A 27,435-nucleotide genomic window follows, 5' to 3' on the forward strand; every position below is an offset into this window, starting at 1 on the left:
CCGTGGATGTATTATGCAGTGGAGTGATTTTAAACAACTTCATCCTCAAGATGCTAACTTGCAAGTTGGCGCTCTCCCTCCTCCTCAGGTATCTCACATGCAAAGCTTGATGTTCTACTGTGATACAATCAGATATCCAAACTATCAGACCACAGCCTCGAATCACAGTAATGGCCAGTATTGCAGTGAGTTGGCCATTTTTAATATGATGTGTGGTGGTGGTTTATATATAGGTTTGGCAATGGTATTCCCTTTTCTCCAGAATTCTCCATGCATATGTGTTGGTGTGTGCAAGGCCTAAGGCCTCTCAGCATGCACAGCCCAACAAATACTTTAAACTGTGACCCCAGATTGGAACAAAGCTGATTTCTGTGCAGGAGGCAAATGAGAGTTATTTAGTTGTTGAATCACACTGGAAGATAAACACTGTCTCATCTCAAGAGCAATGTGTTTCTCCCCCAAGCCATTCTGAAAACAATAGAAGGCTGCAGAGATCTAAGAAACAAAGGGAGTCCAATACTCCATTCAATCCACCACTCCGGGCTTTTCCAGTGCAATAAGGCATAACTCTCTGGTTCCCCTCCCCTAGCAAATGAGACCCCTGCAAGTGAATAATAAAGCACTTTATTTATAAGGGTTGGGAGAGAGTTGTATTGAGTCACTGCAAACAGATTAGCATTGTGTGGGTACAGAGTGAATTGAAATCATGGAAAAGTTCAGTGATAGTGTATTATATGTGACCGAGCCTATCACACTATTCCAGATCTTCATGCAAACAAAATGCAAGCATATGACAGCTTTTAGGCGGAGCAGGTTGCATTGATTTTGTTTTTTCAATCGCAGGAGAGAAAAATGCATGATGTCAATTAGCATTGGTTTTTTTTGGGGGGGGGGGGGCTGCCAGGCTTCTCTCACAACACAGATGTGCTTTGAAATGATGGCTGCAGTGGGACAACTCACCTCCAATTTGAATGCGTGGACACTATACTGTCAGTATATTGTGTTACCAGTGTAGAGAAGTGTCAAATTATTCCTGAACAGATCCCTTTCATTCATGCACAATTGACTTGCATTTATACAGTCCCTTTCATCAGATCATCTCAGAGTGCTTGAAGGTGAGATGGCAACTCATTTTATCCTCCACCAATCTGAATCATTCACCCCTATTGTGCAGGAACACTTTGCACCCATTATTTGTGGTGGAAGAATGGTTTTTCATGATCCGATTAAACACAGGGGTGATTATATGGGCACATTTCTTTATTAGGACTGTCCAGCACCCTTAAGTATCCCACTCACGCTTAGTGAACTGTACCTTGGAGATTTTTATTTCAAATGTGTGTCCTTAGCTGAGTCTCAGGGGAACACAGTGTGAGCACACGTACAAAAATGACCTTAGTTACATTACCACTGGTACAATAGTCACATGCTATTATACGGCTTTCACAATATGTCCTCTATTTGAAATGGCCTACTTAATATTGCTGAATGTATGACACTGACAGACTTTGCCCAAGAAGTCTACACAGCGTACAGTGCCTTCAGAAACAATTCACACCCCTAGACTTTTTCGACATTTAAAATGGATTATATTGGGAAGAAAATGTGTCACTGGCCTACACACAATACCGCATAATGTCAAAGTGGAATTATGCTTTTCGAAATGTTTACAAATGAATCAAAAATGAAAAGCTGAAATGTCTTGAGTCAATAAGTATTCAACCCCTTAGTTATGGCCTAAAGTTCAGGAGTAGAAATGTGCTTAACAAGTCACATGCTCACTGTGTGCAATTCTAGTGTTTAACGTGAGTTCTGAACGACTAACTCATCCCTGTACCCCACATATACAATTATCTGTAAGGTCCAGGGAATTTCAACCACAGATTCAATCTACTTTACACCAGACACTGGGAGATTAATTCACCTTTCAGCAGGACAATAACCTAAAACACAAGGCTAATTCTACACTGGAGATACCAAGAAGACAGTGAATGTTTCTGAATGGCCGAGTTACAGTTTTGACTTAAATCTGCTTAAAAAGCTTTGGCAAGACCTGAAAATGGTTGTATAGCAATAATCAACAACCAATTTGACAGTAGAAGAATTTTGAAAAGGATCATGGGCAAATGTTGCACAATTCAGGTGTGGAAAGCTCTTAGACTTTCCCAGAAAAACTCACAGCTGTAATCTCTGTCAAAGGGGATTCTAGAATGTATTGAATCAGGGGGTTAAATACTTATCTAATCAGTATTTTTTATAAATATTTTACAAATGTTCAAATTTTTCTACCACTTTGACATTACAGATTATTTTGTGTAGATCGTAAAAAAAACGGACAAATCAATTTTAATCCCACTTTGTAGCACAACAAAATCTGGAAAAGTCAAGGGGTGTGAATACTTTCTGAAGGCACTGTCTGTGCAATTCTGACTATTTCTTTTACATAACATTGCATAATATTCATTACAATATGATGCAACTTAGATCATCAAAGACAGTAGAAAAACTGTAAAGGAAATGTTTCAGGAGAAACTTTGCGGCACCCATCTATGTACACTTGTTAAACTGTTTCCCTGCTCTAGGTTCGTCTAGAATGGCCCACCTACCTGGCTGTCAACCCCATGGACAACTCCCTGTACATCCTGGACAACAACATAGTGATCCAGGTGTCAGAGAGCAGCCAGGTGAGGATCGTGGCGGGCCGGCCCATCCACTGCCAGGTCCCTGGGATCGACCACTACCTGGTCAGCAAGGCAGCTGTCCACTCCACCCTGGAGGCAGCCAAAGCCATCGCAGTTTCCCACCAGGGCACGCTCTACATCGCTGAGACGGATGAGAGGAAGATCAACCGCATCCAGCAGGTCACCACCAACGGGGAGATCTCTGTGGTGGCCGGGGCGCCCACTGAGTGTGACTGCAAGATCGACCCCAACTGTGACTGCTTCTCTGGTGGGTCCCCTGTTGTGAACACCATTATGCCTCAGACTAACTTCAGCAGTCTATCAGAGACCTGTGGAGAGGCTCTCTGGATGGACATGCAATGATTTGGAACTATTGTAACCCGCCCGCATGATGGTTATGGTGGCATCAGTCTAGCTTGACAAAACAAAGATACTTTAACGTATGAAATATCTCAGTAGAGGGATGGGATGAACTGCAACTTCATTTGGCTTTTGCTCAACACTCAGTTTGTCTATGATGTATTATTCATATACATTTTATTTGACATCGCGACTTGTCAAACACCACATTATTATAAGTATAAATACATAAATAGTTGTTCAATGTATTCTACCTTAGCTGGTTGAGTGCTCAATCTCTGCATTGTCCTTTTTCCACAGGCGATGGTGGATATGCCCGTGATGCCAAGCTAAAGGCTCCCTCGTCCCTGGCTGTTTCCCCTAACGGGACTCTGTACATCTCAGACCTGGGGAACATCCGTATCAGGGCCCTGTCCCCCAACAGGCCCCAGCTCAACCAGAACAGCATGTATGAGATCACCTCTGTGGTGGACCAGGAGCTCTATCTGTTCAGCGTGAACGGCACCCACCTCCACACCCGCAGCCTGGTCACCGGAGACTACGTCTATAACTTCACCTACTCAGGAGAGGGCGACGTGAGCGCCGTGGTCTCCAGCGACGACACCGCGGTCCACGTGCGCCGTGATGCCAATGGCGTGCCCCTCTGGCTGCTGGTGCCCGGGGGTCAGGTCTATTGGCTCACTATCAGCAATGGGGGCGTCCTCAAGAAGGTCTCCGCCCTGGCGCATGACCTAGCGCAGATCAGCTACCATGGCAACTCAGGTCTCCTGGCAACCATGAGCAATGAGATTGCCTGGACAACGGTCTATCAGTGAGTATTCCGCAGCACTCCTTCCCGTCTGTCTATTGACGTCAATGACAATTATGCTTAAGAATATACTCTATTAGCATCCTGCATATCACAGCCAAAGTCTTGTTCCTGTCTGCCTCTATGTGAAGAGCTTTAAGAGCTTCACCACCTACACTCCCATTATACAGTAACATTTTGCTGCAGTATTGCAGTTTTTCAGAGAGTTTGGAATATGTGAAATTTGAAAGGTATATAAATAAGATTGTCAGAAAAAAAGGAAATATAAATGGATTTTCTAATAGAAGATTATTTCCTAAATTATGTTTTTCTCTAATTGGGGCAATTCCACAGGCTGGCCTGCGGAAATTGTCTTCTTTTTGTTGGTGAATCAAAGCCTGAAAGAGATGTGGGAATAGTATGATTATATAAAATGTTTGCGTAGGCATTTTGAGGGATTTGTTCAGGGGCGCATTGGGTTTAAAATCTGTTCGGATGTCAGGGGCAAAGAATCCTTTTCACTGCCTCTTTATTTTCCTCCCTTTAATTTAGTCTGATCGGCAATACAACCTCCCCTTTATTGTGTCCCTGTGAAAAAGCCCAAATCCACTCAAACTCCATTCTAATACTGTCCTCAGTGTCCTGCAGTGACTGCCGTTGGAGGTCAAACCTCATTGGCTCCTTTGTTCCAGCAGCATTGTTATACTGTCACCCAGTGGTGAAACTATGGAACTACAGAAGGCGCTCAGCTCCTTCCAAAATTTGATTATTCTGGAATCCACAATAAATGTTTCCATTTTACAATACAAGGTTGTCACAATATTTTAAGACCCAGATTTCAGACCTTGTTAGGATGTTATATGACTGGGTGTGTCCTTGACCAGGTATAATTCTGATGGTCATCTCATCAATGTCACCTTGCCAACGGGAGAGGTCAGCAGTTTCTACGGCAATATGGAGAAATCAGTGCGAGTGGAAGCAGACACTTCAAATCGGGAGAAATTCATCACAGCCACAAACTTCTCTGCTGCCAGCACTATCTATACATTACGCCAAGGTAGTAGTAAGGTTTCGCGGCAGTTTCTCATCTCTCGTTTCTTTTTTTTGTTTGTTCATTATCATGCCGCACTGTCATGCCGCAGAGGCCATGTGAAGTCAGGCATGTCACCAGCAATGATGAAGCAAATGCATTCCTTTCTATATCTGAGTTATTTCGGTCTCCTTAACGCATTGTTCACATATATGCCTTTACAAGGTTAACCGTTTTAATGACGGCCCAACAGCTATTTAATAGAGCATTAAAATACAAATGAGATGACAGTTCTGACAAAGGTGTGAAGAGTTGGTGAGGAAGTAAACACGGACTTTCCTACAAACAGCAAAGAAGAGAGAAGTGAGAGAGAAGTGAGAGAGCTGCTGAGAGCGGAGTTTATTCCATGTCTCACAATCTCCTTTCACACGGTCACACCTCTGTTCTCACATAGACACACAAGTGGTTTGTAGAAATATAGTGACTCAAGGAGATACCAATGAAATGTCACATGGCACGTGCAATAATATACCATTCTGTTATCTCTTCAATAAAAGTGGTGAATAATATTATTCATGTCTTTTATTGAAGAGATAACACAGTGGTATTACTGAAATATGCATATTCAACAGTCAGTTTAATTATAATACTTTTCCCCCTGACTGCTGCCATTTAGGGTATGTAGTCTACAGTGGCAGTATGAGTTGGCTGTCCCTGTTGTAGTACTGCATGAGTTAACCTCTCTTTGTCTCTCCTACTCACTCTCTGTTACTCTGTCACATGCCCCCACACAGAGCATGCTCAAAACACGTACCGTGTGAGTTCGGACGGCTCTCTGTGGGTGACGTTCGCCAGCGGCATGGAGGTGACCCTGAACACAGAACCTCACATCTCGGCGGGCGTGGTCAACCCCACGGTGGGCAAGTGTAACATCACCCTTCCGGGCGAGAATGCTCACAGTGTCATCGAGTGGAGGCAGAGAAGAGACCAGGCGAAAGGGAACTACACAGCCTACGAACGCAGGCTCAGGGTAAGGAAGAGACAGAACAGACTGTGTGAGCACAATACCCCTCACCATATGTGTTGTGTGGGAGGAATGTCTCCATGTGGTACAATACAACAGTGTGCTGAAGGTGTTACGTACAGTACAGCAGACTGATTGTCTCCCTACGGGACGTTGATGACTGTTCCATAACACTACAAGTCATGGTAAATGGAAGATATACAGTGCCTTCAAAAAGTATTCATACCCCTTTTTTCCCTCACCCATCTACACACAATGACGAAGTGAAAACACATTTTTATAAATATTTGCACGTTCATCTGTATAAACAATAGGGCGCAAGTATAAACATCATGGGAATGCACAGCCGTCACACTGCTCAGGAAGGAGACTAGAGATTCATGTATTTTGGTGCGAAAGATAGTAACTACTAACAATTGGATACCACGAAATTGGGGGAAAAAGGGGGGAAAATTCACAACAAAAAAGTATCTCTATCCACAGTAAAAACGAGTCCTATATCGACATAACCTGAAAGGCCACTCAGGAAAGAAGAAGCCACTGCTCCAAAACCGACATAAAAAAGCCAACTGCACATGGGGACAAAGATTGTACTTTTTGGAGAAATGTCCTCTGGTCTGATGAAACAAAAATAGAACTGTTTGACTTTAATGACCAACTTAATGTTTGGAGGAAAAAGGGGGAGGCTTGCAAGCCGAAGAACACCATTCCAACCGTGAAGCAAGGGGGTGGCAGCATCATGTTGTAGAGGTGCTTTGCTGCAGGAGGGACTGGTACACTTCAGAAAATAGATGTCATCATGAGGGAGGAAAATTATGTTTATATATTGAAGCAACATCTCAAGACATCAGTCAGGAAGCTTGGTTGCAAATGGGTCTTCCAAATGGACAATGCCCCCAAGCATACTTCAGAATGTGTGGCAAAATGGCTTAAGGACAACAAAATCAAGGTATTGGAGTGGCCATCACAATGCCCTGACCTCAATCCTATAGAACATTTGTGGGCAGAACTGAAAATGCGTGTGCGAGCAAAGAGGCCTACAAACCTGATTGGTAGGAGGAATAAGTCAAACATTCTGCACAGTCTTTCCCTCGTTATCCTCCTTTCTAAGCCATGTCAGGAAGAATGGGCCAAAATTCACCCAACTTATTTTGGGAAGCTTGTGGAAGGCTACCCAAAACGTATAACCCTAGTTAAACAATTTAAAGCAATGCTACCAAATACTAATTGAGTGTACGTAAACTTCTGACCCACTGGGAATGTGATGAAAGAAATAAAAGCTGAAATAATTCATTCTTTCTACTATTCTTGTGGCATTTCACATTCTTAAAATAAAGTGGTGATCCTAACTGACCTAAAACATGGAATTTTTACTAAGATTAAATGTCAGGAATTGTGAAAACTGAGTTTAAATGTATTTGGCTAAGATGTACGTAAACTTCTGACTTCAACTGTATAGACATGACTTGCTCAAATATTATGGATCCCTAGAACTTTTTTTGTGGAATATTTTTAGATTCAGACAGTGAAATTGGGAAATCAATTGTATCCCAGACTTCATAGAACATGCACAGAGGGAGATACGATGATGACTGTCAGCGAAAGGAGGATAACGAGGGAAAGACTGTGCAGAATGTTTAACTTCTTCCTCCTACCAATTAGGATGGAATGAAATAAAAGCATTTCGGGCCCATTTCTAGTTGAGCTGAGGCAGAGAGGGAACATTCAGCTCCATTACTGCCGGTCTTAATCGCTATTTCTAGTGATGGTGAAAACACTCATTTACCATCACACTAAAGTCTTTAAAAGCTCTGTGTCGAATCAGCATCACAGATCTGTTTTTTAAACATAACATAGATTGTATCGCTCTTATCTCCGGGGATAGAACCGTTTTCCAGTCAACAGATCTAGTTTTGTTACTTGGAGGAACGACTGTACCACTCACTCACCTATCATTCTTGTCTCTCACCATCCCCAGGCTCACAACAGAAACGTGCTGTCCATAGACTTTAACCAAGCCACACGAGTAGGCAAGATCTATGACGACCACCGTAAGTTCACCCTGCGGATCCTCTATGACCAGATGGGGCGTCCCATCGTCTGGTCTCCCAGCAGCAAGTACAATGAGGTGAATGTGACCTACTCTCCAGCGGGCCTGGTTACCAGCATCCAGAGGGGCAACTGGTCAGAGAAACTGGAGTATGAGAATGGGAGGGTGGTCTCCAGGACATGGACCAATGGGAAGATATGGAGCTACACTTTTCTGGAGAAGGTATTCAGTTATTTGCTAGACGGAACAAATATTGTTTTAGTTTGTTCTCTGTATGGATATGAATGAAGTGGCAGTCTGTAGCTCAGAGCATTAATCCACTTCTGTTTGTGTGTTCTGCAGTCGGTCATGCTGCTGTTGCACAGCCAGCGGCGGTACACCTTTGAGTATGACCACACGGACTACCTGATGTCTGTGACCATGCCCAGTATGGTGCGTCACAGCCTGCAGTCTATGCTGTCAGTAGGCTACTACAGGAACACCTACAGCCCACCAGACAGCAGCGGAGCCTCTGTGATCCACGACTACAGCCATGATGGCCGTCTGCTCCAGACTCTGTACCTGGGCACTGGCCGCCGTATCCTCTACCGCTACACCCGCCAGTCCCGCCTGGCAGAGATCCTGTACGACACCACCCTGGTCACCTACACCTACGAGGAGACCTCCGGGGGGGTGAAGACCATCCACCTCATGAACCAGGGCTTCATGTGCACCATCCGCTACAGACAGACAGGTACCGCAATACAGACCAACCTTCTAGCTAACTGGATGGGGAATAGCATGTAATGACTATACAAACGAAGACAAGCCGGTTAAACCTCAGTAATAAAGTATGATCCTCACATAACAAAAAGAAGATGATAAGATGGATTCTAAATGATTGGGATGCCATAAAGGAGCTTATTGATTTTAATAATGGAATGTATTATGACAGGTTAATGTAAGAAATAAAACCACAAATGGTTGTACCTCTGCAGGAGTTTAAGACAATAAGCCATATAAGCTATATTAGATGAGGAGGCCTTTAGGCATAGCTGAAGATCATCCTTCATTGTGAGCTCTAATCACTATAAGCAATTCTGATAATGCTTTATGTCAGAGTAGACTTAAAGTTTGACATATAAGTCTGCTTTGAGAGATTGAGTATACCACCATGAAATACACTATTAGCACCTCTTGAAATATATCCTCTGGCATATGGCCCCAATAATTAACCCATGAGAATGATGTATCCTATTCAGTCTGCTGAGTTTAAATCTATTTTTGGGAGCAAAATCCATGAATGTCTCCAGAACTCCGTAGGGATTTGAAATCCCTATAAAGCCCATGTGGAATGGCGCACTGATTATATAGGGCACCAATTCAGAACCCATTCTGAAGAGATGGAGATTGGGAGTGCTGCTGTGCACTGATGAGCAATTTCCTCAGCTTTACAGACTTCTATTCTGTCCTTTTTTTAGACGTACATGTCTCGCTGTTGGGGGTCACCAGACTCTGCCAGTCTCTCCCAGTCTCCATGCTAGGCCCCCTGCACAAATCCACCTCCATTTCCTTCTAACGAATTGAAATGAACGTGTTCTTAATAGCATCCCAGGTCCTCCACTGGCAGGCCACAATAAGTCTGATTTGAAGCTGAAATAAGCAATCAGGGACAGCAGAGAGAGAGGGATGATGGTAGACGAGAGCATGAATGAGAATCCTTGAGAATATATAGCCTGGCTGGTTGATTTGGCTGGCTCAAATATGGACTTCTACATGCTGGTTTTGATATGGTGTACATTGATTGCCAAAAGTATGTGGACACCCCTTCAAATTAGTGGATTTGGCTATTTCAGCCATACCTGTTGCTGACAGGTGTATAAAATCGAGCACACAGCCGTGCAATCTCCATAGACGGACATTGGCAGTAGAATTGCCTGTACTGAAGAGCTCAGTGACTTTCAACGTTGCACCTTCGTAGGATCACACCTTTCCAACAAGTCAGTTCATCAAATTTGTGCCCTGTTAGAGCTAACCCCAGTCAGCTGTAAGCGATGTAATTGTGAAGTGGAAATGTCTAGGAGCAACAATGACTCAGCCGCGAAGTGGTAGGCCACACAAGCTCACAGAACGTGAACGCCACGTGCTGAAGCACTTAGCGAGTAAAAATTGTCTGTCGGTTGCAACACTCACTACCGAGTTCCAAACTGCCTCTGGATGCAACGTCAGTCAGCAAGCAACGTCAGTGTAAAGGCAATACGATGTACAAATCTAAGTTTGGCAGATGCCAGGAGAACGCTACATGCAACAATGCATAGTGCCAACTGTAAAGTTTGGTGGAGGAATAATGGTCTGGGGCTGTTTTTCATGGTTCGAGCTAGGCACCTTAGTTCCAATGAAGGAAAATCTTAACGCTACAGCATACAATGACATTATAGACGATTTTGTGCTTCCAACTACGTGGCAACAGTTTGGGGAAGGCCCTTCTTGTTTCAGCATGACAATGCCCCCGTGCACAAAGCGAGGTCCATACAGAAATGGTTTGTCGAGATCGGTGTGGAAGAACTTGACTGGCCTGCACAGAGCCCTGACCTCAACCCTATTGAACACCTTTGGGATGAATTGGAACACTGACTGCGAGCCAGGCCTAATCACCCAATGTCAGTGCCCAACCTCACTAATGCTCTTGTGTCTGAATGGAAGCAAGTCCCTGCAGAAGAGTGGAGGCTGTTATAGCAGCAAAGGGGGGACCAACTCCATATTATTGCCCATGATTTTGGAGTGAGATGTTTGACGAGCCAGTGTCCACATACTTTTGATACTGTAGTTGTATGTACTGTATACCTTCATTAAAACTAATTACTTATATTTCACCTACTTTGATGTTTTATATATATATATTTATTTATTACACACTTTATCACTTCAATAGTGTAGATAACAATTCATTAACCTTGTGCACACCTACACTAAGTATCAGACTTTAGGCCTTTTTTTGTTGCTCTGTGAGTTCCTGAGCAGCTTTGAGATCCAAGTGAAGGTATTGAGCATGTTGTTAGAGGCCTTTACAGAGCTGACTGGGAGAATGAATAAGTCCACATTAATTAACTGCCATTCAATTGCTTTGTCATTCAATCTGCAATTTCAAGCATGACAGGTCAACAGCCGCCAACTTAATTTGCAGTCACACAATACTATCACCATGTAATATTCATCTCCTGAGGACAGAAGTAATTAAAATGTCTTTCATTCTGCTTTAGTTAGTTCAGTCTACGCAATACTATGTGCAACCCATATGGGTGTGAACAAAGCAGTTTGATAACCTGGATTAGTATTGGTAGTCTTCAGGCATCTCTGCTCTGCTATTGGGGATATGGATGGCTTCAAACTTTAAAGAGCTGCTAGAGTCATGAACATAAATTTTATAATTACTCAGATATGACGTTTCATTGTTTTTTAACGGATAATTTAATGGTGATTATTCTCCCCACAGGTCCTCTGGTTGGGAGACAGATCTACAGGTTTAGTGTGGAGGGCCTGGTGAATGCCAGATTTGACTACAGCTATAATAACTTCCGGGTCACCAGCATGCAGGCCATGATTAATGAAACCCCTCTTCCCATTGACCTTTACCGTTATGTTGATGTGTCAGGAAGAATTGAACAGTTTGGGAAATTCAGTGTCATAAACTATGACCTCAATCAAGTGATCACTACACACATCATGAAGCACACTAAGATATTTAATGCCAACGGACAAGTGATCGAGGTCCAGTATGAGATCCTGAAGTCTATTGCCTACTGGATGACAGTGCAGTATGACAACATGGGCCGCATCACTATCTGTGACATCAGGATTGGTGTGGATAACAATATAACACGCTACTCATACGAGTATGATGCTGATAGTCAGCTCCAGGCTGTGTCGGTGAATGATAGGCCACAGTGGCGCTATAGTTACGACCTCAACGGCAACATTAATTTACTGAGTCATGGCAACAGTGCCAGACTAACGCCGCTGCGCTACGACTTACGAGACCGCATAACACGGCTCGGAGAAATTCAGTACAAAATGGATGAAGATGGCTTTCTTCGCCTGCGGGGCAATGTCATGTTTGATTACAACTCCAACGGGCTGCTTGCCAAAGCGTTTGACAAAGTGTCAGAGAGGAGTGTTCACTACCGCTACGACGGCCTGGGCAGGCGGGTGGCCAGCAGGACCAGTGACGGCCAGCAGCTGCAGTACTTCTATGCCGACCTGACCAAACCCACCAGGGTGACCCACATGTACAACCACTCCAGCTCTGAGATCACCTCGCTCTATTACGACCTGCAGGGACACCTCATCGCCATGGAGCTGAGCAGCGGGGAGGAGTACTACGTAGCCTGTGATAACTCTGGCACGCCACTGGCCATCTTCAGCAGCCAAGGACACATCGTCAAGGAGATGCTTTACACCCCTTACGGAGACATCTACCAAGACTCAAACCCTTCCTTTCAGCTGATCATCGGGTTCCAGGGCGGTCTATATGATGCGCTGACCAAGCTGGTCCACCTGGGGAGGAGGGACTATGATGTGGTGGCTGGGAGGTGGACCACTCCCAACCATAACCTGTGGACGGAGCTCAGCATCAACCCCAAGCCTTTCAACCTCTACTCCTTCAAAAACAACTACCCTGTTGCAGAGTTACAGGATGTCACCAAGTTCACTACAGGTAAGACTAATGTTGATGAGATCCACTATATGTTCCTTAGGAGATATACACTGCGTGCACAAGTATTAGGCAAATTATATTCCTCAGGATTCATTTTATTGTTGAACAAACAATGCTCCCAGTCAATCCAAAATGTTATTGAACCTCAAACCTGAATGTTTAACAAAGGAAAAGGGAGTTTTGTCTTTCTCTGGGGAATATATAAGTGTGCACAATTATTAGGCAACTAAATTACAAAAATAAATTATCCCAACTCACTTGTTAATTCTCCATTTTTTTGAGAAAGTGTAACAAATAAGTAACACCAAATGACAATTAAATACAACTTTTGGCCTTTCAAAAATATTCAGTGACCAATATAGCCACCCTTATTTTTAAAAACTGGCATGAGCCTTCCATCCATGGAGTCTGTCAGTTTCTTGATCTGTTCACGATCAACTTTCGTTGAAGCAGCAACCACAGCCTCCCAAATGCTGTTAAGAGGTGTATCGTCTTCCCTTACTGTAAATCTCACGTTTGAGAAGGGCCCACAAGTTCTCAATAGGATTTAAGCCAGGTGAGGAAGGGGGCCAGGTCATTATTCAGGCATCTTTGAGGCCTTTACTGGCTAGCCAGCAGTGGAGTACTTGGATGCATGTGATGGAGCATTGTCCTGCATAAAGATCATGGCCTTCCTGAATGCTGAGAACTTCTTCCTGTACCACTGATTGAAGAAAGAATGTTCCAGAAACTGGCAGTAGGTTTGGGAGTTGAGTTTCAGTCCCATCTTCAACCTGAAAAGCTCCAACTACCTCATTCTTAATGATAGCAGCCCATACCAGTACCCCTCCCCCACCTTGCTGGCGCCTGACTCAAAGTTGTGCCCTGTGTCCATTACTGATCCAGCCATGGGCCCGTCCATCTGGTCCATCAAGAGTCACTCATTTCATCTGTCCATAAAACCTTTGAAAAATCTGTCTTCAGGTATTTCTTTGCCCAAACTTGTGAATCTTATTCAGTGTTGGTCGTGTTTCAGCCTTCTTGACCTTGGCCATGTCTCTGAGCACTTGACACCTTGTACTTCTGGACACTCCAGGTAGGTTGTAGTTGTGGAATATGGTGCCACTGGGGGATAATGGGTTCCTGGTAGCTTGACGTTTAAGTCTTCTCAGTTGTGGAATATGGTGCCACTGGGAGATAACGGGTTCCTGGTAGCTTGACGTTTAAGTCTTCTCAGTTGTGGAATATGGTGACACTGGGAGATAACGGGTTCCTGGTAGCTTGACGTTTAAGTCTTCTCAGTTGTGGAATATGGTGACACTGGGAGATAACGGGTTCCTGGTAGCTTGACGTTTAAGTCTTCTCAGTTGTGGAATATGGTGACACTGGGAGATAACGGGTTCCTGGTAGCTTGACGTTTAAGTCTTCTCAGTTGTGGAATATGGTGCCACTGGGAGATAATGGGTTCCTGGTAGCTTGACGTTTAAGTCTTCTCAGTTGTGGAATATGGTGCCACTGGGAGATAACGGGTTCCTGGTAGCTTGACGTTTAAGTCTTCTCAGTTGTGGAATATGGTGCCACTGGGAGATAACGGGTTCCTGGTAGCTTGACGTTTAAGTCTTCTCAGTTGTGGAATATGGTGCCACTGGGAGATAATGGGTTCCTGGTAGCTTGACGTTTAAGTCTTCTCAGTTGTGGAATATGGTGCCACTGGGAGATAATGGGTTCCTGGTAGCTTGACGTTTAAGTCTTCTCAGTTGTGGAATATGGTGACACTGGGAGATAACGGGTTCCTGGTAGCTTGACGTTTAAGTCTTCTCAGTTGTGGAATATGGTGACACTGGGAGATAATGGGTTCCTGGTAGCTTGACGTTTAAGTCTTCTCAGTTGTGGAATATGGTGCCACTGGGAGATAACGGGTTCCTGGTAGCTTGACGTTTAAGTCTTCTCAGTTGTGGAATATGGTGCCACTGGGAGATAACGGGTTCCTGGTAGCTTGACGTTTAAGTCTTCTCAGTTGTGGAATATGGTGCCACTGGGAGATAACGGGTTCCTGGTAGCTTGACGTTTAAGTCTTTTGCAGTTCATTTGCGTCTTTTCTTCTCCATGTGTTCTTTACGCTCCCAGTTGACTATTCGCAACAAAACGTTTGATTGTCCGGTGGTCACGCCTCAATAGTTGAGCTATTTGAAGAGTGTTGCATCCCTCTGAAAGGCATTTTACCATTTGACTTTTCAGTTTCAGTTAAATCTCCTAATAGTCATGCACACCTTGATATAAGGTGTTATTCACTTTCACCACACCCTCCCTCATTACACAAATACATATCACCTGAAAATGATTACATCCCATAAGCATTCAAGTTTATATGGTTTGGAGTTGGAAAATGTGAATAGAAATAATGATAAGAACAGTATACTCACTTTTCTGATAATTGTTCACGCAGTGTAGACAGATAATTAGACAGGATGGTTTCAATTGGGTTGCATGACAAAAGCTCAAATCCAATGCCCTGTCATTGACTCCTCGATACCTTCTGTCTTCAGACATCAGCAGTTGGTTGCAACTGTTTGGGTTCCAGCTCCACAACGTTGTCCCTGGTTACCCCAAGCCGGAGGTGGAGAGCATGGAGCAAACCTACGAAATGATGAAGACTCAAACCAAGACACAAGACTGGGACCCTAGCAAGGTGAGCTAAACCTAGACTAGGCCTAGTCTAACAGAGCCTAATCTCCAGCCATGTATGGTCCTTAGATATTAGATGACCTGAAAATCCTTAATTATCATTAGATAACCATCCCATGTGTGTTTGTCTGCCAGGTTCTGTTGGGTATCCAGTGTGAGCTGCAGAAACACCTAAAGAACTTCATCTCTCTGGACCGACTGCCTATGAGTAAGATGACTGGTCAGCTGGGGGCGTGGCATGGCCGGAGGCCCCGCTTCTCTGCTATCTCCTCCATCTTTGGAAAGGGTGTCAAGTTCGCCATCAGAGATAATGTTGTCACCACCGAAATCATTGGGGTTGCAAGCGAGGACAGCCGGCGTGTGGCAGCAGTCCTAAACCACGCGCTCTACCTATCTGGCCTGCACTTCACGGTAAACGGTCTGGACACTCACTACTTTGTCAAGCCTGGCCTGCTGGAGGGGGACCTGGGAGTGGTTGGCCACAACGGAGCGGGTCGCGTCCTGGAGAACGGCGTCAACGTGACCGTGTCCCAGATGACGACAGTGGTGGATGGGAGGACTAGGCGCTTTGCTGACATCCAGATGCAGCACGGGACTCTGTGCTTCAACATCCGCTACGGGGCCACAGAGGAAGAGGAGAGGGAGCATGTGCTGGAGGTGGCCCGGCAGAGGGCGGTGGAGCAGGCCTGGGTCATCGAGCAGAGGAGGCTGGATGAAGGAGAGGAGGGCTCCAGGCTCTGGACAGAAGGAGAGAGGCAGCAGTTGCTCACCACTGGACAGGTTCCCGGCTATGACGGCTACTTCGTGCTCCCCGTGGAGCAGTACCTGGAGCTCTCTGACAGTGCCAACAACATTCACTTCATGAGGCAAAGTGAAATAGGGAGGAGGTAACAGCGGCATCGTGCTTCACTACTGCCGTGGGTTCCCCTTCACCAAAGACAGTCTGTTTTTAGACATACAATGATTTGTTGTACCGTTTTTTCTAGAATGATGACGATAAATATACAAAAAAAAGACAACTGCCTTTAAGTGACAAATGATGGTATTTTGTTTCACCTGTGTTCTGATTGTTTTGTTTCTTCTGAGAATGAATTGATCATTTGAAACTCTTGACTGTCTATCATTTTGGAGTTACTTGGCTAGCTTATGTAATTTGACCTACTTTGTAAGCTGTTAGATATGCTGAATCTGAAATGACAGACTCCGTATCAAGTTCATTACCATATAATTAATCTTTATACATACTGTATCTATAACAGTGTAGTGAATTGCTGTCATTTCAGTTTATAGAGTGCATATCTGTCTGCGATCTCTTGAGAAATGGCAGTGACAGCTACTGTCTTCTTGTGACTATGAGACTCACTGGCATCTGGAATTTTGCTGCTTTCTGTGTATTTAAAGTTCTGGTGGTACAATGGAGTAGATTGTGTGGGTTTAGACACATGACATTGTATATAGCAAGTGCTTTAGCGAGATACAAGTGCTTAACTTAATAATGTGTTGTTACTGATTATTAATCGTTAATCCTATCAATAGAATTGATCACTGGAGTTACACAGAGCAACAGGAAAAAGTATTCATGCTGAAAACCTGTACAGTACAGTTTACTTTTTTACAAATTGCTTATTGTAAAATATAATGTATTATCTGGGTGGAGCTTGTGCCTTTCTGCTCTTAAAAAAAACGTTGAAGGATGACAATTTAATCAAAACATCTCCTTCCATACCATGAAAAGTGTTATTATTTATGTACTGGACTAGATTCCTTATGGAGTGGAGCTTGCAGGGCAGACTATAGTGCCCTGTGCAAAGTGCTAAATCATAGTGTAAATGTGACAGAAAACCTCATATTGTAATTCACAGATATTACATTCATAGTACCTTAATTATTCTGATGCCATTACAAGGCACTCCTTCCCAGTCCCGATCAGTTATATCTGAGCTAGCAAGTCAATTGGCAGACGGTGCAGTAGATAAGTCTCTGCCGCCAATGTGAAATCCAAACGTCACAAATGAGTTGTGTAAGAATTGTACTGAAACGATGATACGTTTGTAAAAAATGTCCATACATGTAGAAGGCCCACTTACAGTTATCAAGTGGGTCGTATAGACTTTACATATCAGAACAGAGTGAAAAGCAGAAAGAAAATAGAACACATTCACAGTGGGTAGCTTAAAGGAGCCTGACTGTGTCCTAGTTACGGGTCAAATGTAGTGAATGTGGAGGAGGATTTTTCAAAGAGAAATGCACACATTGAGTAGCTGTTTAAAAACAGATAAAACAGTCTGGAAACATCCATTTTTTAAATATTTACTCAACATGTATTTGGTCTGTGCTTAATTTACTACAAAGTCACATTGTGTTTCAGCATGTCATTCTTCTGTAAAAATTCCTTAATGCCGTATGCCTCGGCGTCTAGTATTCCACCAGACATTTGAGGAAATTAGATGTGCATAACATTACACCGTCTTCACAACAGCTGAAATATGTTGAATGCAGCCCCAATTAAACAAGCCTTAGTTCGTCAATCGTTTACTCAGTCCTTTGAAACATCTAAGAATCCTCATTATTTCTTATTTCCAAAGACAAACTTTCAAGTCTGGGATGATATTGAAGTATTTATGATGTATTAATTTTGGACTAAGAGTATGACATGTTTGGAGCTGGAGAAGAGGGAAGAGTGAACGCGTGTCCAGTTATCCAGACCCATATCCACAATTTGGTTCTATTGTTAAGGATTTGTTATAATCGGGATGTGTATGGTTTGTGTACTGACATTTGTTTTCCATGCTTCTCATACAGAAATGAAACATTAACACTGTGGAAAAGGCTGAACCAAAAGCATGGAGTACAAAGACAAACACCCTATATTCTGATATTCACTTTAATACTGTCCAGTTCATCAAAAATATAATTCTGTGCAACCTTATGTTGTTTTTTACTTTAATTGTCATTGGGGTGTATTGCAAAAATGAATTGTACAAAATATAGGCTATATGGTATACTATATAACATATTTTGGGTAAATGAATTGATAGTACTCCATATAATGAATAATGCTCTGCCCATTGGTGTTCATATTGATGATACTGTCTCAGTTGGGTAACTCCGAGAACCAAGACAGGGTGATTGCCAAGATACATTTGTATGGTATGAAAACACTGATATTGCTTGATTGCATTTTCTACTCTGGGCTTTGACCAAGAGGCATGTATTTTCTGCAAGTGCTCCAGGAAGTGGGTGTAAATAATGAGAAGAAGTTAATATATTGGGTGTGGAAAGTTCATATTAAAAACAAGGTACTTTGAAGGTTTGACTTTTAATAAATAAATGTGCAAATTCTTTATCCATATGTTTTGATGTTGTTTCTTTCATTGTATTATGAAATAATATGAGCGTATTCCGTGGTTTAAATTGTTAGCTGGTCCATGAAAATAATCAAACACAAATTGTTTAAATTGAATCGGTTCACTGTTTTATATATATATTGTTGTCAAAGTGTGTATCTTTGAAGAGGAGCCATCAGCTCATAGGTACTGCTGGTCAGTGTTAGTGTGTTGGTTTTCCACAGGGTAGAGGAGGGGCATCGTCAGATGGATTTCCAAAGGCAGCTATCAGATTCCTTATCGTCCTGAATAATGGTGTCTGTACTCTACCCTCCATCTGAAACACAGAAACGCCTTATCTGTTCATTCAGGTCAAGTCGGGATCATTTGCTATTTCCAAAATAACTGAGGTTTTGTCACTAATACCTCATTAACGTGTTATAATATTGTATGTTCTGTAGCGTTTTGAGGCCATACCTCCTAAGGGATGTGTTTTCTATAATTGGAATGTAAGAACATGTGTATGACTGTACAGTATATTGTTGTAATTCATGTGTTCCCATGTGGTAATCTACTGCTAACCAATGGATATTGATATCATGTTTATTATTTATCTTAACTTTCCAGGGCCCCTCCTAGATTTGGAATACTGTAGGTATAGACATCTTTGCATCTTTCAGTGAAAATAACAGAAAAATATTTAAGCGAAAATAGCTAAAAAATATGATAACAGCGATTCAATGAAAAGTGATTAAGTGTAATCGTACTGTACAGTACATTACAGTCCAATATTTACGGTATTCGGGAGTCTGTGTAAATTGGACTCAAATTAAATGGAACAACCCAGAAAGATAGAAACACAGGTGCGTATTTGTCATGCAAAACAGCATGTCATATCATCCATCTGTTGTTTTCATTCTGTAAAGTTGTTATCCACCGCCTTGCTGAGAAATGATGAGTTTTTGTCACAACAGCATTGATGCAAATGTGAATTTATAGCTAAAGTCAATCAAAATGGTAATAACTAAACCTACGATGGATCAACAATACTGTTCAAGTACTCACAGAACACATAGGCGGTAGGTATTGGCCTCACTCTCACTGTCTCGGAGTAGATGGCTCCCATCTCTCCCCACTGCACCCAGGATCCTCTCAGTAGTGGCCTTGCTGATAACTCCATGGTAAACAGACACATGCTCTATCACACTGAAGCTTGCCATCACTATGAATGAATAGCACTGACACACAATCGGTATGGTAGTATTTACAGTACGGTAGCATCAACAGGAAATCATATCATAACCTAAGAGGAAAGAAAAGATCACACATAGGCTTACAGATGTAGGATCTTAATTTGAGCCAGTTTGCTACAGCAGGAAAATAATCCTGCAGCAACAGGAAATGTGAATTCTAATTAATGAAAAGAAGATTGCAGGGGTTGTTGACACATTTTTCGAAAGGTAAAATCAATCTGAAATTTCAAAGTGGAAATTACAAACTTCAGAAGCTTTCTTAAACCTCAAATAAGTCCAATACACTCTCATGCAACACGGTGATCCAATTAAGATCCTACATCTGTACTCTCTGGTCATTAGGAAAACCCATCAGGAATCAGTATTGAAGTACAGTACCTGTATTTACATGTACGTCACCTTGATTTGTTTTTCCCTATTCTGTTCATTGTAATGTTCAGACCATATTAGATGATAATATGATGGGTCTGTAAGGGTTTTAATAACTAAAACTACAATTTGAAATAAAAACTACGCAATTATCAATCCGGGAGAATTCCTTTGCACCTGCAGTTATCAAACCCAGCCACAGAGTGGCAGTACAACTGCCTATATCAATGCTTGTTACTCAGTCTATGTCCTTGCCTCCATTACTGTTGCAAACAGAAATGTCAGGAGAAAAAAAACAGCAAGTTGTGATTGTATGACAAACAATCAAATGCATCTTCATATTGCTACAATGTGATGCAAACTCAACTCCTGGCTTTCCCATGTTCAACTTGATCATGGCCTTAACTGAATATATGTTTTGTTTTCACACCAAGAAGACCGTCATTACTGTCTGGCTTTCATTGTTATTTTATATCAAATGAAGAGTGACTGGAAAACATATCATTCATAGCGTATCCTGATAATGGTTGTACATTTGACACAATACAATGTTAATTATGGTTCAAGAGACACAAATTATACAGTTCACAGTAGATGTTTGCATGGACCTTTTCTTGCCGTTTAGAAGGCTCTGTGTTCATTGACATATTTTTGTTTCTTATATACAATAAAAACAACATACACATACCACATTATTGTAACTAGTACAAAGGCACATACACTGCAGTTGTATATTTCACACACTTATTATCACACTGGCCTGTGTATCTCAGAAAACATGACAGGTTTACCCAGCACATATACTGTAGATTTGGTGATATAATATCCCTTCCCCCTAACATGAGCTTGGTGGCATGGGATGTTAAACTGACATTTAAATCTATGTTTATATTCCCTCTGTCCAGCCTGCAGGTTGTCCCTAATTAGGAGTAGATAGGGGGGTTAACGTCCCCTGGAGACTAGGCACGGGGGGTTATTCAGGATCCCCGGTGTCAACTGTTACACATCTGAAAGACAGGCCTCTCATAGTCCTGCCATGTAACCTCCCTAGACTAGGGGCCCCTACTGTGTTGGTCCAGAGTCTCCAGTGGCCCTGTGTCCTTGAGGTCGCTGAGCTTCCTGGAGAAGGAGCTGAGCCTGGTGCTGATGGAGTCTCTCTTTTGGGACAGCCTGGGAGCCTTCTCCTCATACAGCCGCCACAGCTGCTCCCGGAAGTGGTTCCCCACAAAGCAGTAGAGGAAAGGGTTGATGGCGCTGTTGGAGAAGCCCAGGCAGAGGGTGAAGGGCATCAGGGTAATGATGGCCTGGCGCACCCAACAGCTGTGCATCACCCCCAGGGTGCTCAGGGCATCCAGGAAGGTCAGCACGTGGAAGGGGAACCAGCAGACGAAGAAGGCCAGCACCACAGCCACCACCATCTTCATTACGCGGTCCAGGTTGCTGGAACTCTTGTCCAGGCTGGGCTGTCCCCCCAGGAGGTGCTTCCCGATGCGGCAGTAGCAGCTGGCGATGACTGTGAAGGGCACCAAGAAGGCCAGGATGTTCTTGGTCAGGGCCAGGCCTGGGAACCAGTAGGGCTGGGTAGGTGGGTAGATGAGGACGCAGGCCGTGACCCCCAGCTCCTTCAGGTGGTAGGTGTCTCGGAAGGCCATGGTGGGGATGGTCATGAGGCCGGCGATGGTCCAGATCACACCGCTGACCACTCGTGCCCGACACAGGTTCCTGCTGCACTGAGACTGGAGGGGATAGACAATGGCTCTGTATCGGTCCACACTCATACAGGTGATGAAGTAGATGCTGGCGTAGACGTTCAGGGAGAGGAGGCAGCCACATAGCTTACACATCAGCCCACCAAACATCCAGTTGTAGTCAAAGGAGTAGTAGACTGCCCAGAAAGGCAGGCTGATCAGGAACAACAGATCTGAGAGGGCCAAGTTTACAATGTAAGTGTTGGCCACTGTTTTACGGTTGGACTTCTGACATAACACAAACACCACCAAGATATTGCCCACGAAACCAAGGACAAAGATGACACTGTAGATGGTGGGGATCAGCTTGTTCTGATGCAGAGAGGGGGAGATGGAATCACATGAGGAAGAATTGATCATTAAATCTGCTGACGAGTTGGTGGCCATTGAGAGGTTAGAGTGTGTCGATGCCATGGGTACTCTGTGTCCGTGATTGCTTTTACAGCCAACTCCCACTAAGGCCTGTAAGATAACAGAAAATCAGCAACATTTTAAATTAGAGAAACAAAGTCTCCTAACAAAATCAAATATCTGTAACCTAAAATACATGCACTAGTAAGTATCTAGTCAGTAACTAAAACACAATGAGACAGTTTTGGCAAGCATGGTAAGAAATTGCTCAATGTTAGTAGACACATACAGGGTGGGCCAACTGAAGAATGAGGTGTTCTCAGCCAAGACTGAATATATTACATTCTGATGACAGCCAAATATTTTTGCGATAATAGCCGTATGTAAAATAATCGTATTATAGGGTGTTATTCTGTAGTTTTCTAGCCCCTCTAACAGCAGATATAAGAAACCCCAAACCATTTTCATTTGTCCTGAACCTAACGGAAAAAGAAATACATTTGTACAGCCCATTTGGGACTTGCTATTTGGATGGTGTTGTTTTGCGAATATGTATTGGATAGTCCTCCTCTGTGCAGGCTGGAGTCCATCTGGATAGTGTTATATAGGAGGAGACAGAAGGAACATGTGGTTGGTTGTTTTAGAGGGCTCTGGGGGTTCTGGGGTTGGATATAATCCCCTCTCCAGTGTCCCTTTGCATGAGAAACTCCCCTACATGCAGTAGTCTATGCCAATGGTTCCCAAACTGTGAGGAACTCAGTCCGACTTTAAAATCACTCTTGAAAGTTGTATTAGTAGAATGCACAAGGTCCAATTTCGAAATGAGGTAGCGAATCATCAGTTCCGCTTGGCATGTCAGTCATTACATACCTTATAGAGCTATTTATAACTTGTCAAATGTCCAGATCAACTAGCCCATGTCAGCTAACGTTTTTATTTATTTAGATTTTTTAACCCATAGATTTTGTTGAAATGTTTTGGTCACTAACACATGAATACACTTTAGACATGGCAAAATGTATAGAATTGCAAGAAATTTTGCATTAAAACTACTCAATTTTCTTTGCACTCCATTACAAATGGTGTAGAATTGCAGGAAATAGGCTTTAAACCTGCCAAATTCTGTCCACCAACAAGAGGGGGGTGAACAGTTCGTGTCATAAACAGTGCTTGTGCCCATAGAAATAGACGTGGCGCACACACGCAGAGGGTACGCGGGATGTTCCCCAATGCTGGAAGGGGGTCCCCAAGTGAAAAAGTTTAGGAACCCCTGGTTTAAGCAACAAGCAGCACATGCAGTATAGAAAAGTAATGCATGTTGCATAGCATGGTGACTGGCTGGCTGCTGCGTTCCTCAGGAGATCTTTTAAGATCTTACCTATTATTTAAAAAAATACCATTTTATATTTGAAAGTGTGATAAAAGTAGAGCAACATCAATGATAAGGTGATTTGGATACCTTTATTCTATATGAAATTATTGTACATGTATGTAATATATTTACATTTATATCTCAATATTTATTACATATGTAATACACTGAGTGTACAAAACATTAGGAACACCTTCCTATTATCGAGTTACACCCACTTGTGCCCTCAGAACAGTTTTAATTCGTCGGGACATGGACACAACAAGGTGTTGAAAGCGTTCCACAGGGATGCTGGCTCATGTCGACTCCATTGATTCCCACAGTTGTGTCAAGTTGGCTGGATGTCCTTTGTGTGATGGACCGTTCTTGATACAAACGGGAAACTGTTGAGAGTGGAAAAACCCAGCAGCGTTGCAGTTCTTGAGGCACTCAAACTGGTGTGCCTGGCACCTACTACCATACCCTGTTCAAAAGGCACTTAAATATTTTGTCTTGCCCATTCACCCTCTGAATGGCACACACAATCCATGTAAAAAATATATATATTTAACCTGTCCTCCCCTTCATCTACACTGGTTGAAGTGGATTTAACAGGTGACATCAATAAGGGGTCACAGCTTTCACCTGGTCTATGTCATGGAAAGAGCAGGTGTTCCTAATGTTCTGTACACTGAGTGTCAATTGAAACTAATATAATTGGAGGTACTGTAGATACAATTTATGACCAAATATAAATCATTTGTCACATTGGGTATAGAAAATTGAATACCTTCGGTGTGTTATGTATCATTAGTTTTTACATATTGAAAATCATTTATGGATGTTATATAAGTAATACAGTTCTACTGTATCAACTTTAGTGTGACAAAACGTTCTAGCAATATGTTAAACTTTTAAACCTGTGAAAGGAGTTCTTAACAGAGTACAGTTCAGCTCTTGAAATTGAGAAAAACACTCAAATATTCTCTGTAGAGTTATTTTAAAATACTCTGCACTAATAATGAGGCTAATAACAGACAAAGTATAATAGAGAGCATCATTTTTAATACTGATTACATATAATTTTCCTCTGCAATACAATTAGAATGTACAATCTGAATGAATCCCTGAGATAAAACTTTCTTCCAAGCTAACATAAAAATGACTATTTAAACATCTCAAAGCCACTATAACATTCACATGAAGTCAATTTACCTTATATCTTCTCCTGTTCAGTGAAAGTTAGTCCCGTGATGCGTTTGCCTGAACACTGGCTGTAAGAAGACTTGGTTCTGTGGTTTTTATACCCTCACTGGCCCATAGGGAGTCATCCATGTCTATGAAAGAGGAACTTGACCACATGCCAGCATTATGGGCCAGGCCAGGCATTCGTCACTCCTCTATGTCCCGTTCCCCTCATAAAAACAATCTGACGTCTAGAGACATAGTACAGGGGCACTTAAAGGGACAATCTGCAGTTAAAACATCAATATTTCGACTTCTAAATTAATGATATAGACCCATTGATTCTTGAAGAATATAACTTATGAGCTTAGCTCCACTGTCGTACTCAATCAGAACCTAAAATAAACTTGTTTTACCCCAATGTTTGCAAACAATGTAAACAAACACTGTACAGCCTCAAATCATGAATAAAACTATACTTTTGATATGATGGATGGTCAGTCCTTCTATCCATAGCTCTGTCCGTGACTTTGGGAGTGGTTACATTTATCCAGCCCCATGCCTCAGCTGTTTACCAAATCAGTGGTGGAGTGCCTACTTTGTTATTGTTCGAACTGCAGATTGCCCCTATAAATCCCATGACATGGTTTTAGTTTGGATTAGCACCTCATACACAGGCTCAGTCCAAAACTCTTCTATCAGAGTTCAAGAGAATCTTACTGGGGGTGCAGAGTGGACGGTGAAAATCTCACACATTATATAAAAGAACAGTTAGAGATGTTCTCCTCACCATGTGCTGCTGATTTGATTTCCCTAAAAGAGGCCAGTCCAGAATTGAACTGCATGATGAAGGATGACATCAATTGCAAATCTTGATTGCTGTAAATCATATTGATTGCTGTAAATCATATTGACTGCATCTTGAGTGTTATGGTGTCAAAAGCTTAATAGAAATGACAGAAATTACAGCTCTGAAATTACAGAAAATTGAGCATTATGATTATTTGATTTGTAACAATACACAAGAACCCTCTCAAAGGTGAGCAGTGATTGGGTAAGGTGCTGCCAGACTAGATAACGTTGTGTGATCAGTAAGGAGATGAATCATCCATGTCTATTGTTGAACGGTGTAGTGTGACAGCCTGGTCCCATAGACTAGAAGTAACATAGTACATGTAAATTCTGGACACTCAAATTAGTATGATTTGTTACGTTTGGTATAGTTACATAAAACAGAAGGTTACTTAAGGGCAAAAATGAAAGTAGGGTGGTTGGTCAGGGTGGATGGGATTATAACACGAACAAAAAGGTCATCAATGACAATTGTATCTAATTAGCAACTTTTCAACTACTTACTTTGATTTTGTTCCTACTACATAGCATGTTAACTAACCCTTCCTCTAACCCTTTAACCTAACTCTTAACCTTACCCCATAGTCTAGCTAACGTTAGCCACCTAGCTAATGTTAGCATTAGCCACCTAGCTAACATTAGCCATAAATTGTCATTTGTAACATATACATTTTGCAAATTATCATATTGTACGAATTGCAATTCGTAACATCATACAAACTGTAAATCGTAACATATACAAAATGGATGATGAACATCCACAAATTAATACATACCATACGAAACGTAACATATTACACTAATTGGAGTGTCCCGGTTTACATTTAACGAAACGTAACATATTACACTAATTGGAGTGTCCCGGTTTACATTTACTATACTACATCTACCCCTGAGTCCAGGTTGAGTGCGGTGGCTGAGGTATGGAGGGAGAGTAGTGACCTGGTGTCAGGGTAACAGGGAGGATATCTGTCCTGTAGATCTCATTACAGCCATCTCTCATTAGGATTAGGGAGGATGTAGACATTACTCACCTCCCTCTCAGCCAGCCAAGTCAACAAGTTCATGTTGCACTTCAAAGAGGATGGAATTCCAAACCTCCTAGTATGCATGAGGAACAAGCAGAGCCAGATGCAAGTGAGGTGGTGGTATCTTTAAATATCCAAGTAGTCTACTGGAGATGAGGTAGAAATTCTCAGAAAAATCCACATATGTGGACCTAAATTATATGGTAATCTGGCATAAGGTTTTGCTACAGTAAACTCAGTGTTCACTACCAAAATATCAATGATGAAAAAGAAATCCTCTATTGCTTATGTAGCCACTACTCACTATGGGCCCAATTCAGACTTAGGAAAGGCGTACATTTCCTACGCAGTCAGACTTATGTGCTGTACACATTGCAGTACAACATCTTCACTGAGTCCTGCCCCGCTACTGAACGACAAGTGGAGTGTTTGTAACACAAGATAGAAGACAGCCTGTCTCTCATCAGAGATTGAAAAATATGAACTTTTCATTCAAGACAGGATAAATATATTATTTCAGGTGATAATAAAACAGGTTTTGTTTAGTTATGTTTTCCTCTAACTCTATAGCAAGTAAAACTAGCTTCGGTTGAAGATGCTACTGTAGCTAGCAACCTCCACATAATAATTATCATCAAAAACAAACAGAACTATCCCAATAACCTTAAAACGGGAGCCAACAG

At 42.4% G+C, this 27,435-nt stretch overlaps 2 protein-coding genes across 3 annotated transcripts in view; one reads left to right on the forward strand and one right to left on the reverse strand.

The window, feature by feature from the left end:
* Positions 1 to 18,637, forward strand: part of LOC124008975 (teneurin-1-like) — a 190,930-nt gene extending 172,293 nt beyond the window's left edge. The window contains exons 24-32 of the mRNA XM_046320569.1: positions 2,583 to 2,949; positions 3,342 to 3,852; positions 4,713 to 4,885; positions 5,653 to 5,888; positions 7,861 to 8,154; positions 8,275 to 8,665; positions 11,405 to 12,625; positions 15,151 to 15,293; positions 15,425 to 18,637. Coding sequence (XP_046176525.1) covers positions 2,583 to 2,949; positions 3,342 to 3,852; positions 4,713 to 4,885; positions 5,653 to 5,888; positions 7,861 to 8,154; positions 8,275 to 8,665; positions 11,405 to 12,625; positions 15,151 to 15,293; positions 15,425 to 16,180 — 4,092 coding nt within the window. The 3' untranslated portion in view covers positions 16,181 to 18,637. The remainder of the gene's footprint in view (positions 1 to 2,582; positions 2,950 to 3,341; positions 3,853 to 4,712; positions 4,886 to 5,652; positions 5,889 to 7,860; positions 8,155 to 8,274; positions 8,666 to 11,404; positions 12,626 to 15,150; positions 15,294 to 15,424) is intronic.
* Positions 18,638 to 19,864: 1,227 nt separating this feature from the next.
* agtr2 (angiotensin II receptor, type 2) lies at positions 19,865 to 27,194 on the reverse strand. 2 transcript variants are annotated; one of them, XM_046320568.1, is made up of 2 exons: positions 24,903 to 27,194; positions 19,865 to 22,447 (listed from the first exon to the last, which is right to left on the reverse strand). In XM_046320568.1, the coding sequence occupies exon 2, from the start codon at positions 22,397 to 22,399 to the stop codon at positions 21,290 to 21,292; it is 1,110 nt and encodes a 369-aa protein (XP_046176524.1). In that variant the 5' UTR covers positions 22,400 to 22,447; positions 24,903 to 27,194; the 3' UTR covers positions 19,865 to 21,289. The 2 variants fall into 2 exon arrangements, with proteins under 2 accessions (XP_046176524.1, XP_046176523.1); XM_046320567.1 differs by lacking the exon at positions 24,903 to 27,194 and adding an exon at positions 23,927 to 24,078.
* Between the last annotated feature and the right edge of the window lie 241 nt (positions 27,195 to 27,435).

This window comes from Oncorhynchus gorbuscha, linkage group LG02 (assembly GCF_021184085.1).
Source record: "Oncorhynchus gorbuscha isolate QuinsamMale2020 ecotype Even-year linkage group LG02, OgorEven_v1.0, whole genome shotgun sequence".
Classification (NCBI taxonomy): Eukaryota; Metazoa; Chordata; class Actinopteri; order Salmoniformes; family Salmonidae; genus Oncorhynchus; species Oncorhynchus gorbuscha.